Here is a 17,841-nt window from a genome sequence, read left to right on the forward strand (position 1 = left end):
TCAGCAGCAAGTTCCAGTGAAATTACTGGGAGATAGTAATGGTCAAGAAAATCCGTTAAGGATTAGCCACTTACTGTCCACTTGCTTTAATGACATATTGCAACACATCTATTTGTCATGTATTTCTCATGAAATTTCCCCTGACTTATTTTTTCCCTCATTTTCCTTCTGTTTAGCAATGACCAGCTCATATTTCATTTTAGTTTCCTTAACCCTTTTTCTGTTTTAGTCGCTTCTCAGAAGAAGTTATGCTTCAGGGTTTTCGCTCAGGATAGGTTTAGCATCCCTTTGAAACTAATAGTTGATAGGTGATGTCAAGCTGCTGTCTGCAGATTCTGGCAGAACACTAGGAAAATATGGGCTTTTTAGTTTTTCACAGTCACTTCTCAAAACAGTGTTTAACTTGCCTCAGGATTTAAAAAGAAGACTTTAAATACTCTTAACCATAATTATTCTCTAATTAAAGTTGCAAAATTTCAACAAAGTTAGGAAGCTTATGATACAGGAGACCAGAGTATTTAACAAGAAAGCATTTCTGTTACCAGTATCAACTTTGAACACAGAAAAGGAAAAATTCAGTATGAAATACATGTATCTCACATGGCAGAGGCTTTCAAGGAATCAGATTAGGTGTTTTTTCAGGTTGTAGTATCTCAGGTTTGACAGTAGGAGGCATCTTCTCATCAGCTATTTCTGGGTGGATGCAGAACCTGCATGGTGTTTTAGTGAAACTGCAATAAAGGTAGCAGATGTGGAACATTTAATAAAATTGCAGTGGTTTAAATGTATATTACAAGGAAAGTAAAATCTCACTGGGATAATGTAGTGCGCTTAACTGTATTGAATGTGGTTTTTCAAAACAGTAACATAAATATTTACAGAAGTTCAGTTTTGACTTGCATCTAGGAAAATGAAGTTTGTTATCCTTTACTGGCAAATTCTGCACAATTAAATTGGGTTATCTTGTTCTTTTACCATGTAATTGTCAGTATTTCATCTTACCCCATTCTCTTAGCTTTTGGTGGGTTTGGTCAAATGTATTTGGTCACAGTATTTTAAATGGCTGTTAATATTTGTTGGCTTACGGAGTACAAGTTTAAATGGATGTTTTGCATGTTTGCTTCTGATCACATACTTAGGTGAATTTCACCAGGAATAAACAGTTGTTGTAAGTCTATACATTAGCAGAGTATGTCCTTCAGTGTTTAGGGTTGGGTTAAAAATCCCACATTCAATGCTTTAGAGAACTTTATGCCATGGAAGGGCAAAGTGGAATGAATTTAGTCCCTTTCTCCAGTAGATTTGATGAAAACATTTGTCCTTCCACACTAGTCTCACTTTTTTCCTTTGATTAACTGCAATTTACTCTTAGTACTGAGAACAAGCGAAAAAGCTCACATTAAAGTATATAGATAGAGGTTGTGTGTTATTGTCCCTAAGTGTTAGAGTGCAGTGTTCTGGGAGGGTGGGAAAGTTCTTGAATGCTTGTTACACAGTGTCACATGTGGGACTGCTGAATCTAATGCGAATTTTCACACTACTGGTTAATGCATTTACTAGGAATCAAATGGCTGTTCACTTAGAGCGATGGAGCAGCAACCAGAACTGAACAGGTGAATTGTTATAAATTGGTCTTGTGTAGGTGTAGGCCAGTGTCCTTCCTATGCCTTACATAAACTTGGTATTTTAATTAAGCTGCTCTGTATAGGTGAATGCATTTTAACCAGTTTGGTTTAGTTGGACAGTTTCAAAGTTAAGCGTGTCACATGAGCAGAGACTTAATTAGGAGTGAAGGAGTAGGTGCAAAACATATCAGGTGAAAAGGGATGTCACTCAGGCCATTTGTGAGGCACCTTGTATATGCACCAGCAGCTGAAGGTGCAAATATTTGTGCTGCAGAATTTAGGTTCAAATGGTATTGAACTGCAGATTGAGGCAGTAGTGAATGGTGTTCAAATCTTTGATAAATCAGCATGTGCCTCTGTTAAAATGGGCATAGGATGGTTGTGAGAATGAACTGTATCTTAGAGCGTATCTATTCAGCTCTAAGGAGACGGGACTATTCTTTACATAAATGGATATTTTAAGATATTCATTTCTCTTTTTTGTTTAGTTTGTGGCTAGCCAATTTGCTTTTGTTACTGATTTGAGTGTCTTCCAGTTACCTCAGGAAGGGTAAACCAGCTAAATTCTAATTGCTGTTATTACCTTAATTGTTTACACCTCAACAATTTATCAAAATTAACTTTGAACGTCAAGAGGAAAAGATTTAAAAAGGAAATCCTTTAAAAATGTTATCAAAGATAAACTCCATTAAAGCTATCATTAATGTTGATTTTTTTTTCCTAATGTGCTATTAGAGTGCAGCACATGCTGCAGCATGACCTGCTTACTAGCTGCCAAGATTACTGCTAGGAGGTTTTCTTTGTGGCCATGATAAATGCATGTTTAAAAACAGTGCTCTCAAATGTAGTATGAAACTTCCAGCATTCAGTTTACTTTGGCCAAAATGTACTGCCAAATTCAGCTATGTGGGCTTTTGATTTACATCTAATACATCAAAGGACTAAAAAATAGTTTCATATTAACCTTAGGTCACTTTGCTGCTCAAATAAAATTATTAAAAAGCTAACCTTGGGGGAGAATCTGAACAATAAGCAAATGTGTGGCAGCAAAGCAGAATAATAAGATAAATGGCCCTAGCTGTTTGCCAATTTGGGTTTGTTTCTTTGTTTGTTTGTTTTCCCTAGTCTGCTTTTACAATTTTCAAGTGCCGAGGTTCTACTGTTTACTTTGGGAAGTGATATGGATACTTGCTTTCTTTAGATATTACTGGAAGTGCTGCAGAAAGTAGAGGGTGTTTTATATATATATACATTTGAAGCTGCTTCTCCCCAGCACAGCCGGAAGCCGTTCGGAAGCGTAGGGATCAAGCCGTTGTACCAGGTTGTGTGTCTGGCTGTTTCCTTTGTTTAATGGAGCGACGATCCCTTAAATATCAGGGTGTTGCTAAAAATTGGCACCGGTTATACTGGGCTTGAATCAAAAACACGGAGAAGGAGGGCCCTTTGCTGCTATTCCCCACGGGGTCAGGCTGAGGAAATCTGTTTCAAACAAATACTGCTGGAACACCCCGAGGAAGGCAAACGAGCGCTATAGAGCATATGATTTGTCCCGTTAACCTCCTGCATTAGTCTACCGGTGGTTAACTACGGCGGGGAAATCCTTCCTGCTACAGCACCGCCAAGCTGCCGTGGCCACTGCACCTTGGAGGAGGGGCGGGGAGCCGGGCCGGGCCCCCTGCCTGGGAGCGCAGCCCCCGGCCCCGCTTCGCGGGCGGGGCTGCTCCGCCTCGCCCGTCGGCTCCGCTCCGCTCTGCACCGTGCGGGGCTTCCCCGCGCCCGGCGGGCGGGAGGAGCCGCCGTTTCCGCTGGGTGTCACTCTGGGGTGGGAGAGGCGCGTTCAAAAGCGGAGGGCAGGGAAAAGCCCGCCGACAGCCCCGGCCGCCCGCACCGGCAGCGTCCGCCGCCCGCCACGCCGCGGCACGGGCGGCAGCCGCTGCGCTTCCTGCGGGCCGGGGCGCTCCCGGCCCTCCGCCTCGGAGCCGGCGCCCGGCGGAGAGTCCTCGGCTGGTGCCGGCTGCCCCCCGAGCCCAGCCCCTGCGGACGGAGGCCGTCTAACCCTGCCAGAAGGATGCTGGAGGGCGGCTGCAAGGCGGTGAAGGAGGGCATGCTGGAGAAGAGGAGCGACGGGCTGCTGCAGCTCTGGAAGAAGAAGCGCTGCATCCTCACCGAGGAGGGGCTGCTCCTCATCCCCCCCAAACACCCCCCGCCGCCGCAGCAACAGCAGCAGCCGCCGCTGCCGGCTGAGCCGGCGGCCAAGATCAAGGAGCTTCACTTCTCCAACATGAAGACGGTGGACTGCGTGGAGCGAAAGGGCAAGTACGTGTACTTCACGGTGGTGATGGCCGAGGGGAAGGAGATCGACTTTCGGTGCGCGCAGGAGCAGGGCTGGAACGCGGCGATCACGCTGCAGATGGTGCAGTACAAGAACCGCCAGGCCATCCTGGCCGTGCGCTCCACCCGGCAGAAGCAGCAACACCTGGCGGCGCCCCACGGCCCGCGCCTCCGCGGCGCGTCCAACTCCGCCTAGCGCAGGTACGGACCGGCCCCACGCCGCTCCCGCCGGGCACTGCCCGCTCCGGGTGCCGCTGCTTCGCCTCACGGGCTGCCCTCTGCTCTCTGTCTCACTGCAGGTCGCGTTCACGGAGCGCTTCGGGGAAGCGGGACTAAGAGCGTTCGTGGCGGACCTGCGCCAGGGGGTCTGAAACTGGGGAAGCGCCGGAGGGGCAGGTAGACCGGAAAGGAGCGGCTCAAAATCCTGAACCCCAGCCTGCTGCTGCTTTGCCGCCCTCGGCGCCGAGAAGCATTTCAAATCTATTATTTATGAACCTTGGAAAGGATACTTTGGTGCGATGGGATTTCTAGGAGACATGATGTACTGTAACTTTATTTTAATGTATTTTATTTATTAGAGTTGTTTTCTTTTGGTTTTGTTTTCCTTTTTTTTTTTTTTTTTTAAGGCTTATTTGCAGGATATTTCTGAATGTAGGCTGTATCATAAAAGCAAAGGAAAAAACAATATGCATGTTAGCTCCCTGAAGGAACTAAAAAGTTCTGGGTAGTTTGGCTGTGTGCAATTTGACAAAAAAGTTATCCGTTTTTTATCCAAAATACACTATATTCCACTAACATGGAAAATGTGAAACCCATACTGCATATGAAATCTGTTTTCTCTAATGAGAATAACAATTGTAGTCTGAGGTTTAAATTATTGCCTTTTAAAATATTAAACGTGGTGGAAGATGGTAAAAAGTTATTCATGCTTGACTATTCAAAAAGCAATGTTGCTTATTATTCTGAGGTTAAAACCCATCTGTTTAATGTATGAGCAGAGGAGAACCTGACCGACTTCTTTTGTGATGCAGGAATCTGAGTTGGATTCCAGCTATCATTGTGATGTGCTTGCTCCTGGGCTGGCAGGCCACGAACGTTTCTTACTGTCCAAGTTCAGGGCTCCCTCTGCACGCTTGTTTTTTAAATGATCTGGGCTGTCAATCTGTATTGCTTTTTCATGGCGGTTTTTAAATGTCTTGCATTAAAGCAGCCCATAGTTTAAAATCCATTTTATATATGTCTTGGTGTGCAAATGGATTATTTTGGTCACGGTTTTCATAAGGCTGCTCTCTAGCTGAGATGAACTAGGCTAATTTTGGTGTTTAGCACTGTCAGATGTTGAGAGAAGTGTATGATCTTGCCTCTGAAAACGTTGACGAAGCAATGAAGTTGGAAAACAAAGGGCTAATTGCACAGCTGTTGTGTCTTCCTCTGTCTCTTAAAAGTCAGTGGGAGTTTGGCTGTCGATGCTGGCGGGAATGGGTCAGAGCTCTTTGCCGGTGTAGAGGAGGGAGTTGGGCGTGGGCCGGTGAGCTTTCTAGGACTGGGCTCTTCAGACGATGAGTGGCTTCATATTGTGTGCCCCTACAGCAGGTTCTCTGGTTTAAATGAAGTGGGGAGGCTGTAAGTAGAACAGAACAATGTGGCCAATTATCTCTGGTTCAAGATAAAAAGTCGGAGCCATGGAGCTATTTATTTTAATTAGTGTGGTGAGGAAAATTACTTTTGGCCCCTTTACAAGTTACATGAATGTAAACAAAATCATTTAAAATTTCACATCCAGGACTGTTTTTTTTGGTGTAACTGAGGTGTAAATTAACAGCAAGAGCCCCACATTCTCTGTTCAAGCTGTTTCTGTAAGTGTTTAAAGCAAAAGGCTGAAGTGATACTCAAAGGAAGATCTTAGAATTGGCTACTGTGCGTGTCAGTCCCTTCCTCTGCACCCTAAGCTTAAGCTCAGTCAGTAAGGAAAAAGTTGGGATCTGTGTTAGCCCTCCTCTTTTGTCCCTTGCCCCCAGGTTTTGTGGTCACATACCTAGACATGCAAAACACATCATGGTAACAGAATTAAAGCCCGGATCCCGACGATCCTCTGTAGTTACTCCTGAGCGCTTCTTTCCAGTATGGCCCTTGACAAGGTTGCATGATGAACTTGGGGTGGTAGATTACGGCTGCTCTAACAAAGTTATTATTTTGAGATTAATTAAAATCAAAGGTGCCCCACATCTTCTAGGATTAGAGTTGCTGTCTTGGCAATCATAATAGTCAATTTCCACATCTCTGTTCATCTGCCATTATCATTCTGCTAACGCTTGGATGTTAGAGCTGCAAGGGGATTCTCTAATGAGCTAGTCAAAGACTTACAAAATAGACTGTAATTTGTAATTTGGCTCCTCTGTTTAGAGCAATTAATTACAGTTTACTGAGTAACTAATCCACCTTTTCAGATACACAGACTATCACTGATCTCACCTACTAAAATACATTTTAGCCTACTGAAGAATAAATGTAACTGATGAAAATTAATTCCTGTGTGATCAGAGACATACGTATTTCTCGAAGAGAGGCAGATATTCTTGTCCTCAGTGAATGCCTCCGAATGCCACAAAAGTCTATGGATGTAGTCTAAAGCTGAAATTTTACTATTTTTCTGGAAGTACTTGTACTTTGAAAACAAAAGATGAAAATTTTAGTGATAAAATTTTCATTAAGGTATGAGAAAATAGCTTTCATTTTGAATTTGCTGCTCCTTTTCACCAGTTCAAGGTCAATTTCACCTTATGTTTCTTGTTTTAAGTTGGTCTGAAGGATGCTCTGAAAACCTTTTGGACTGAGGTAGCTCACCAACGAAATTTGCTGGTTGCCATTGCCTGCTCTGCTACCTGTTTAAAAACCTTGGTGTCAGCCAGAGTCCTAGTGTGAGAGGTGGTCACATCACAAAATCCCTCTTGAGCTGTGGGATGAGTGTAAGGATCAAGCCTCCCCCTTGTGTCTCTGGACTGTCTCCTCAAAACTGAATGGGAACAATTTGGCTGGGGTCCCCTGGGGACAGTCGGACTGTGTGGCTCATGTCCTGTCGGTATAAATAAGGCTAAATTGTCTGATGTGGACAGCCTGACAACTTTCTCATGCTCTAAATTCCACAGTTGTTTTTTGTTGGTGTTTTTTTTTTTTTTTTTGGACTGATAGTAATTTTAGACCAAGAAATTGTTCGATGTTATAAAAGATAGTTCTGGTCTTTTTTTTGTCTTGTCCCTCTACTACTGCATGGTCTTTGTTTGAACTTCTGGATTAAATGCTGTCTTTTACTGCCTTGTAAGCAATGGCTATGAAAATAGGTCCAGCAGATCATGCTCTGTCTTATCAGAGCTTTGAAAGTAAAGAAATCAAGTTGTCATTCCCCTTACCAAAAAAAAGAAATCTGACAGCATGTGGCTGAAGTAAATTCATTAGAGAATAAACAAAAATGTTGTAAAGTACAGGTTAATGCTTGATATAGGTACCAGAAGTGGGGACAGTCAGTTCATAAAGAGGTCAAAATTATGTGTCTTAACTAAAAAAAAACCAAAACAAAAAAACAAAACCAAAAAAAGCCAAGAGAAAGTGAATAAGGGGCAGATTCAGCAAGAAAATCTAAACTCTGGTGACCAAGACAATTTAGAAACTGAGAAAAGAAGATCAAGTGGATGTTGTTTCTGTGACATCCAGAAGGAATTCCTCCTTTTTAAGGTTCATGATATACAAATGCCAGCTTCTGAATTATAGCTGCAATGATGTACCAAATGTTTTCTAGCATATCCTATTCTGAGAAGAAATATCAGTGTCGTCAAAAAAAATTGTGTGTAAATATGACTCATAAATGATTTCTGAGAGATGTGATTTATTTTTCATATTTTTCAAGATACATTCCATTTCAAATAAAGAGGTATCTATTGAAAGAGCTCTCGATATGTTGGAAGAATGGTTGGTTTGGTGGGCTATCTGTTGTGATTAAAGCCTGATCTAAGCTTTTCCAATGTCAAGCTCAATCTAAGGGCCTAAGAGGAACGCTTTGAACCTGTGTAGATACTCTCTGAAAAAAAGATCCACTTAGATGCTCCACTTAATCTATATATATATAGCACAATTATGAGTCTCAGTCCTCAGTTCTGCTTCTTGCTGTGCTTGGCGTGTGAGCACCCACACTGAGTCCAGCTGATTTCTGTAGTACTCAGCATCACAGTTCTCATACAGCAGGTCTTTGGGATGCAGAATTCAGACTCATAATCTTTACCTGTGAATGCCTCGCTCTGTGTGATGTTAGGAATCTAAAGTGAAGCATTAAATGTGCCTTGTTGCTCTTTTTTATGTATCTTAAGCACCGTGTTTGAATTTCAAATTACCTGAAAGTAGTCCGGGAAGAACACTTCCACTATGCAGCGTGAGCTACGACCTGTTCTTTTCTAGCTTTTTTTCTTTGTGGGAAAAGAAATGAGGTATGACAAGAAAAATATACGATGACTTCTGCTGTTTGGGCGTCTCCATAGAGCTGCAGCTGCTCGGATGCCTTGAACTCCCCTGAGGTGTATTTGTATTGCAGCAGGTCCTCACTTTCAGGCATCTTCCAAAAGTGTACTAATTTCAGTGACAAAGTATGCATTGACCTAGACTTGTTGGTGCTGTTTGCCTTCACTGGGGGAGATCTCAGTAACCTCTTCCATAAGAACGCTTTTGCTGTAACAAGTTCTCTTTCCAGTAGTAAACATCTAAAATGTAGGCATTTGAAACTTAATATTTGATACGCAAATGATAGTTTAAAGACCTGACCTCTCACAAGCGTTGGTGCTCAGCAGCTTTGAAAAGCCAATTAAGCATCTCTGGATTTATTATCTAGTGAAGGACCCACTGTTGCTTAGAGCTGTTAGAGATATCCCTTATGAGCTTTTAGTAACAGTGATAAGTAAGTGTCTCTGTAAGGGCATAAATGTAGTAGAACAAGAAATTAATAATTTGTGGTTCTTTCTGCTCCTGCAGCAATGGTGACATCTTTATAAAAGTGCATAAAAAACGTGTTTCTCTGTTTTAAATTTTGATTAGGAGGATGTAAAATAAGGCTGCTCACATATTCATGGTACATATGAAATGGTCCTAGAAATTGGGGCCATTATTTTCCTAGTGGGAAATATTGTCTTACTAGGGTTTTCTCTTAAGTTTTCTCTGTTCTGAAGTACAATGCAGGGTACAGAGAGGAAATCTGGACCTGATTCAAAATTCATTGAAATCAACTGGAATTTTTCCAGACTAGGACAGATGCCGACCTTTTTCACAAATGGTGGCTGCTTCTCTTTCGGTTTAAAAAACCCAGGAACGAAAACCCAGAGCAAGACCTTTGCCTGTGATCTGTGCCAGTATCAATGGTGTGTGACTAGGATAACACTGACATTCTGGTCTTTCCAATGAAATGAGGGGGAGAGGAAGAGGAAGATGAAATAGTGCCTATGCTTTCTGCGCAAAATAAAATATGAAAGAAGACCAGTCTAAATGTCTTCCCTCCCCCCACCCCCAAAATGAAATCTAGACCAGAATGGTTTCTAGCAATTTCACTGAATTCACAGCACAGCTGAAATGGAACAATTTTTTTTGTACTTTAACCCAGACCAGAACTAAACGAAAGCCTTTACTTCTTTGACTGCTCGTTTCTAGCAGCAAAGGACTAGGAACATCCTAGTCCTTCCTAGAAAGTACTGAATTACTTTCCACACCTACACATAATTTTTTTTTGAAAATCAACTGTTGTGAAGACTTTCAACTTAAGTCCTTTATAAATTTGAAATAAGCTTTTTTTTTTTTTTTAAGTTATAAACAGTACTATGGGTGTTTGTGATAATGTTTTTTCTGCCTTTCCGCTGGGGGATTTTTGATGTGTGAGGTAAGGACCCTCATACACGCTCCTTACAACTTTTCTTTGTGCCTTCTGCACTGAAGATGAGCAGAAGTGCCTTTGGTCCTGCTAAGAGCTGAACATCTTCAAGGTGTCCTAACACCAAAAGGACTTGGGAGCTGTTTGGGACCTCAGAACAGGACTCGATTTTTTGTAGGGTCTTGGCCTAATGTTACACACTGAATTTACAAGGAAAGGGACGTCAGCTTCTGGGTGAAGCACTGGGAAACGAGCCCATGCTGGTAGCTGGCACTCACATGATGCTCGTGCTCTGCTCAGCAGCCTGGTTGGATTGCAGCACCTACAATTTTTCCTTAGAGACTTTAGAAAAAGCCAGAAGTGAGGCTTCTGTTCTTAAGTGCATAGAGTTTTTCTTGGTTTGTTCAGGTTTTTAGGAAAATATCAAAGCAGAGGCATTTACCCCATTGTAGGCACTTTATCACAGGCACTTTAAATTAGCCACTTTTACAGCCCTTCCTGGTCATTCTATTAGATGTCTCTGGCAATGCTAGCTGCCAGTGCTGGGGAAATGGTTGGTTGGATGGGGGTTTGATTTACCTTATGTGTTTTATTGTGCTATGACCACAGTGGATTTTGCATAAACGAAATTTTTAATGACCCTGCTTCATAATCTTTGCTTTGCAATAGTTTGTGAGCAGCCATAGTAGATTAACCAAACAAGTAAATACATATAGAATGACTAACCATTACAATGAAGCATAGAGCGCTCTGTGGTCAGCAGAATGTTTTGGTCAAGACAATTTGCCCCATGTTTTGTAAGGCTTCCAGTGAGATGAAGAAATCACTACTTTTGTTTTTAAGATCTTGTCAGTGTTTTGTAAATATTTCTGATATTTATGCCTGTACATATGGCTTTGATTATAACTTGCAGGAGGCTTGAGAATTGGGTCATATACAATCTAGGAGGAGATTATTTCATTATTGGTAATTTCTGTTGGGTTTTGAGGCTCAGCTTTCAGGATCTTTTGCACCTACTGCCTTTTACAAAGGTAAAAGTACAGCAGTGAACCTGCAGCTTGGAGAACAAATATAGCCTGTTCTTGGCTTGGGTGCCAGAGCCAGGGTCCTTTGAGGGAACAGCTCTCCATGTTGCTGTGTGCTTTGGACCTGGGCCTGGGGATGATAACTCTCTGTACCAGTGATAGCACCTCTCTGCAAGGCTCTCAGCCCACTTGTATATCATATCTCTGTTTTGGAGAAGAGGAAACTCGGGACTGGAGAGCCCATGCCGCCTGCCCAAGGTCATGCCTTGGGAGCCGAAGAGCAGCGTTCCATAGGCAGGGGCCCTGTCCCTGTGGAGAAATGCTGCCTCTCACAGCAGAAGCTGCTTCGTTTTCTGTGCTTGGTAGGCATCTTCCTTACAGCCACCTGCACATGCAGTGTCCAATCCCCCATCAGTGCCATGGGTCCTTGGATGGAGACCCCAGTGGGTGACTGCCCTGCCAGCTAAGTTTCAGCCTTAAAAATTCATCATGGTGCAGCTACTCACCCCTTGGAGACAAGAGCAAGGCAAAACCACTTAGCCTTCACATGGGATTTAGCAGAGTCTTTGGATGACTTCGGATTATTAAATCAGTTCCTGATTATTCCCAGCACCAGGCGTTGTGCAAACACTGTACTACGAACAAAGGGATATGCAAGTTGTTCCCTGTTTCCGGTGCGATTAAGCTCCTCTGTTTACTGTGGATTGCAAGGACAAAAAGAGGTTATCAGTCTCATAACTTGAAAGGACTCTGTAGATATGAATCCAATGTTAATGCAGCTTTTCCAGCCTGGTACCTGCCTTGACCAAAACACAAAGAAAAAAAAAGGTGGGGGGGAATAATTTTCTTCTCTCTACTATTCTGCTGTCATTTAACCATTTCGCTGAGAAACAGGAGTTTTGAGAGAAATCCTTATAACTGGAAACATCCCAATCATGTGCTTTTCTACCAGAAAAAAAAAAATTCAAAATGACTGATGCATAAAGCTATAGTAGCTTATACCCAACCTGCTTATCCTAACCTGCTGCTGGAGGGTGATGGAGCTGTCTGTCCTTGTGGGCTTTCACAACAGCTCTTTAAACCATCTGTAGAGCTGAAAACTCCTCCATGCCCTTTCCTGTGCCAGCAGCTACTGCAATATGCAGATGACTTTGCTTAGAGCCTTTTCTTGTACACAGATGAACACATGAAAAATGACTCTATTCTTTATAAAAGTCAGACCTGAACTGGAAAAGCTATTTCTTTATTGGCTTTTTGTGGGTCTGTGGCTACTCTTAGCCAGTCATAGAGCAGTGCTTCCAGCTGAGTTAGGTGTGCACTGGCTGCTTGTTTTTTATTTTTATCACCAATCGTTAATATTTCCTGTTCCACTAAGCCATGTTTCCCTGGTACTCTTTCCTAGTGCTTGGCTCCTAAACAAAGTCACAGCTCTTGTCACAAGGCAACGCGCTGCATACTTATCCCTTATGCGAGTGATGACTGAGGGCTCAGCAGTAGGGAAGTAACGCTGACAGCTCTGCTCTGGGATGGCAGATTGTCGGCATTCCTCACCAGGGCACCCAGCTGGCCTGGGAAAATGCTGGTGGTTTGGGGGTTGGGCCCCTAAAATAGACTGTCCTCCCAGAGCTGAGAAAAATGGAGAGGGATGGTCAGCTGATCTCTTTCTGAGCAGAGGTAGAGTCAGACCTATGAAGCTGTAGAGCCCAAAGCAACTGCTATGATTCTGCAGGTACAACCTGAGTTGTTGGGTGCAAAGAGAGAGGTATCTGATGGCTGAGATGGCAGTAACACATAATAACATGATGATAATTATCAACAGGTAGCCATTTCCCCCCCCTTCTCTCCTATCCTCATTGTTAGAGAAGAGAGAGTACCTTGCATAAAAGGGGAAGGTGATAGCTCACGGGGTAGGTGTGTTTGGGATGAACTGAGATCATTTCTGCGGCTACTCTGTGAGCCTGCTCTCATGCTAAAGATTTAGCCCAGAGAGTTGAGAGCAGCAGCTGCAAAGGAGCACTTAGCTGCTGCTGCCCCAGGGAAGCTGCTACACTCACTCCCAAACAATCTGGAAATTGTTCCTATGTGTTTTCCTGAGGCTTAAGAAGCTTGCAGTTGTGGCCCACAGATGGCTAGAGTTGTGAAATTGCAGCCATGGGGCAATCAGCTGCCTGCCTTCCTCACCATCATCCTTAGTCATCTGGGAGGGAGGCTGAAGAGGTGCTTCCCAGACAAGAGCTGCCTTCTGGGGCAGGCAGATGGGTGGGCTGTGGGCTCTGAGCTCACCTCTGTGGTCCTGCTGCTGGGTACATCTGATCAGAGAAGCCTTCCTGGGCCACCTTTGCTCCATGAGGGTTCACACAGAAGAGGAACAAGCTTTGTCATAACTGACATTGAAGGCACTCACTGGCCTTCTGGGCTTGTGCTGTGCCACTGCCTTGCTGGTGGCTTCACCCAGTGCTGCTGTTCCTTGCCAGGGTTCTGTGAGCTCTAACACTGAAGATGACTAGTTGAATGAGGTCTGAAAGCTTGAAAGGGCTCTCCAGAATACCTTTAACCCTGCAGTTCTGCTGCTAATAACCTCAGCTAATAACCACAGCTCCAGTGACCTGTCTTGATTTCGGTCTGGGGGGGAAAATGGTGCTCTGAGCTGAAGGTGCGTGGTAAACGTACCTCAAGGACAGAGGTTCCCTTGCCCAGTGAGCCAGGTGCTAGCCATCCCAGGGTGGGACTGTGGCAACCATGCTTGGTGGCACCTTCACTTGCAGGGTTGGGGTCTTCCTTCCTTCCTAGGTTTTCCCTAATTCTTCTTATTTCAGCCATAGAGCCACCTACCAAAGTGTATTTTCTTCTCAAAAGTAACTCTAAATAATTTGGTCAATTTTCCTGTCAGCTGAAAATCCTCAGCAATCTCTTTTGCTGATGAAATGCACTGAGCAAGGGTGAGTGTTTATACGGGTAGCCTTAATGTAGTATTTAATTTTTGTTCTGGGCAATGGCAGGGATCTAATACAATGCAAAGATTGCATAAAAGTAAAGTTTATGTGTATTTTCAAATCTGTCATGGCTACAAAGATCATTTTGCTGTCTTTGATTTCCTAATGTTTTAATTTAACTGAATCTGAGTAGATTTAATGGTTGATTTTCAGAGTATTCACTTAAGGATTTTTTTTACTCGAAGTTGAAACCTTAAATCAAGCTGAGTTTGGGAGAAGTAATTTAGTTTTGCTGAGCTCTGGTTATGCTTAGTGTTTCTCCAGCCCTCTTTTTTCCTTTCCTCATCTCTGAGTTGAGCATGCAGCATTTAGTGGGAGGGGTTTGCAAACCATGATAATAGCAGCTGTTCTGCCATCCATTACGTGTACCTTACTGAGGAGGCTAGTGTCCTGTAAAGATATGGTAGCCTTTGAGCACCCACAGATATGTCCTCTGCTCAGTCTGCATGCAGCCATCCTCTGTGAGATTTGCCCTTGTAAAATGAAACTCCAGCATAGCTGGAGCTTGCTCGTAATTCAGCTGTCACAGTCCGCCTTGAAATGGCCCAGGGGTACTTGATAGGCAGAGCCCTGCAATAGCAATCCTGCACTGGTGTCCTTCACGGGGGTCTTTTTTTATTACACCTTTGTTGCAGTCGCTGAAAATCATTCCCAGACATTAAGGAGATGGAATTGTGCTCCCCCTCTCACAGCTGCTAACACTGCTTTCCACATGTGATTGATTAGGGTGAAATCTGGTTTGCCTTTGCTGCCATCATTGCTGTCTTTCTGCTCCAGGCAAGAGTTAAGGTGCACTGAAAGCAAGGAATGGTCTGAAAGCACAGGTTATTTATGTGATGCTCTTAATGGGTCTTTAAATCGCATGTGTGTGGCCTTTCTTTAGCCTTGACCTCACAGAGCTGCTGTAAAATCCAGTAGCTCACTGACCTGCAGGCTGGGAGAAGTCAGGGTGGCAAGGTTTGTATGTACCACTTGGAAAAGAAAAATGCTTTTATAACAAAGAATTCCCAGTTCATGGTGAAATAAGTATCAGAGGGCCAGCACCTTGTTCAGCGTGGTTCCTGATAGCACAGCATTCACTGGACCTGGCAGGGCTAGCCCAGATTTAGGGCCCCTCGAGCGTCACCCATGTTCCTGTGCACGAAGGCACCAGGATACAGCTGTTTTCAGCTCCCAGATGTTGACTACATGACACTGGAAAGCTGTATCTGCAATCTACTGTGTTGGCCTATTTAGCAGTGTTGCTATAGCTGCTACAATGTCAGTGGGCTAAATAGCTCAGAGCTGCAGTGAGCTGTTCTAGTTGCTGTCCACTCCCAACCCATAAAAATCCTCAGATTTTACAAACTCTGTCACTGTTCTTCCTTCACATCCTTTACTGGCATAAAATTTTTGTATACTTGGCCTCCCCTCTCCAAGAAACCTTGCTCCTAAGTTTGTCAGCAGCTTCAAAGAGATCTCCAGCCCCCGGGTTTGCACACTATCTACTCAGAGTGTTCAGATCCTTCATGTTCACATATGTATGTGTAAGTGAGGTGCTAGGAATGAGGAGAAATCAGTTCATTCAGCAGCCAGAGATGTTCAGTAACTGCCCACCCTTGAGAAACTGTCATATTTCTACACCTTGACGCTCAGGACATAGGAAGTATTTGTTACTAGAATTTTTCATATTTGATGATTGCAAAGCTCTGGGGTCTACTCCGCTGGAGAAATTAAAGCCTGTACTTCAATGTGCATGAAGGTGTGCACAGAAGTGGAAATGTGTGCACCCCCAGGGTGAATTGTGGGAGTGGTGGAATAGAGGGCCTATCAGAGCCCAGTACACAAAGGGGAGAAGTCTCTGATGGAGGCATCAAGATTCCTCTTCTGTAGTCCCCTGGCACTCTGCAAGACTGTTCTGCAGAGGATGGATTTGCTGCTGGCGCGTTGATGGAAAGTGGACAGTGGAGGGTGCTGCATAACTCACACCTCTTCCTCTGATTAACAGCTTGGCCTCCTTGGCAAAATGATCCCCTAATCATGCAGGCTGGCCCAGAGGGAAGGGCATGCCATACCGTAACATTTGCACTTCAGCCTAAGCACAGGGAGAGCCTCAGTCCTCTGCTGTGAGCAACACATTGGTGAAACGGCTTAAGGAACACAGTGACCTCAAAAGGAGCAGCTCCATGAAAGGTCTGGAGGATACGGGATACCAAGGCCTCTCCCTGCCCCACCCTGGCCTCGTAATCAGATAGCACCCATATCTGAGGGAGTCTTTCTAAAGACTTCAAAACATGTTGGTGGAAGCTTTAGCAAAGACCAGACCTGGCTTTCCTCAGATGGGTGCCACCCAGCCTTGTGGAGACTCTTTCCACCCAGAGAAACATGTTTCTGTAGCTGCCTTTGCAGTGGTAACAGCACTGATTAAACCTTTCACAAAATTTAGAAGGAATGGCTAAAGTGAATGGGGTATTCAGGAAAATAAAGGGTAAAGCTCTAGAGGTGAAATTATGGCATTGCTGAAATTTGTGACAGATTTTTATTGACTTCATTGAAGGACTTGTCACTTCAGGAAATTTGGGATCACAATGAGATATTTGGGATCCTATTCAATTGCCAGTATGAAAAAGACATTTTAAAGTAATTCAGTTGTGTTTGTCTTATTTACTTTAGCCACTCAGTTATTGAGAGGAGAGGTAGGCACAAAAAGGGAATAGTATTCAAGTATTCACCCACTGAAAGGGTGATTTCTGAGAGCTGCATCCTGTGGGTCCCAGAAGAAGCTCCAGTGCTTGTTGGGGGGTGAAGAAAGAGCTTCTTTGGCACACGACACCCAGTTGTGTACTCTTGAAGGGATAACTAGCCTGAGCCCAAGTCTGTAGCAGCCATTTCAACACAGTTCAACTTTCCCAATTATCTTTGGGAATTCAAAATTTGTCAGTGGTAAAAAAATAGATATTGCTCATTAATGATGAAATTCTGCTGTCTTTCTCTTTACTTACATTTCTCTGCAGAAGAATAGTTATTGGCCTCTCCTCAACAACAACCCAGAAATGACAGAGCTTTATGACGTGTTTTTCATTATACTGATAATAAAAATGTGAGGAAAAACAAGTGTGGCAGCATTAGACAGCATCCTAGGAGTGGGCATGTACCAAAGGGAACAAGCAATCTGAAACAACAAACCCAGGTTGCTCCTTCTTAAGCGAAACCTGTGTGAATTCTGGTGTCCAAACACAAGCTCAAAATTTGTCCTGGGGGTGGGAATTGTCTCCCCAGCCTCTTGACTGCAGTTTAGCTTTGTCCCTGCTTGAGTCTGCTTCCGCATTGCAAAGCTGCCGTGCACTCGTGCAGCAACACACGTGCCAGAGCTAGGCCCAGGGCTGCTCTCATTGAATCCTTGGGTGACTCAAGCACTGTGCCCAAATCAGCCCATTTGTCTGTGCACGGGCTCCCCAGGCCATGGGAACTCCAGCCCCGCTGGCCTTCCTCATGTGGCAGGCATTGATGGTGCTGCTCTACCAGCGGGATGCTGCAGTTGGGAACGTGCTTCTCTAGGGCAGCAGAGAGGAAGGTAAACCTCTATTGTACTGGCAGAGGTGGGTGCTGTACAGCACCAAGCAGCTGAAACACTGCTCTTGATCACTGGTTCCTCAGAACTGCTCTTAAATCGCAAAATCTGGCTCATCTCGGTACCCCTTGCCTGCTTGCCAACAGCTGCCTAATAAGTCTTTTCTCTGTGCAGTATATATAATTACTGAGCTGTCTTCTTCTCTGTTGCTCACCCTGCCTCTGATCCAGCACTCGAAACCAGAATTGTATTTATGCTATCCCTGAGGCTGGCTGCAAACCCTGATATGCTGTCCCACACAGCCTGTGAGGAGAACTGTGCAGGGTGGGTGCTTCCCAGGGAGTAGGGCCGTGGAGGAGGTGACACTGTTCCTCCCATATGGCAGTCACAGGGATGCTCTGCCAGGCAGCTGCCTGCA

General features: G+C 44.1%; 1 protein-coding gene across 1 annotated transcript; it reads left to right on the top strand.

The window, feature by feature from the left end:
* Positions 1 to 3,590: 3,590 nt before the first annotated feature.
* PHLDA1 (pleckstrin homology like domain family A member 1) lies at positions 3,591 to 7,896 on the top strand. Its single transcript, XM_027666446.1, has 2 exons — positions 3,591 to 4,157; positions 4,256 to 7,896. Exon 1 carries the CDS (start codon positions 3,694 to 3,696, stop codon positions 4,150 to 4,152), a length of 459 nt encoding a protein of 152 aa, XP_027522247.1. The 5' UTR covers positions 3,591 to 3,693; the 3' UTR covers positions 4,153 to 4,157; positions 4,256 to 7,896.
* The last annotated feature ends 9,945 nt before the right edge of the window (positions 7,897 to 17,841 follow it).

The sequence above is a fragment of the Corapipo altera genome, unplaced genomic scaffold, assembly GCF_003945725.1.
Source record: "Corapipo altera isolate COAL_440 unplaced genomic scaffold, ASM394572v1 1, whole genome shotgun sequence".
NCBI lineage: Eukaryota > Metazoa > Chordata > Aves > Passeriformes > Pipridae > Corapipo > Corapipo altera.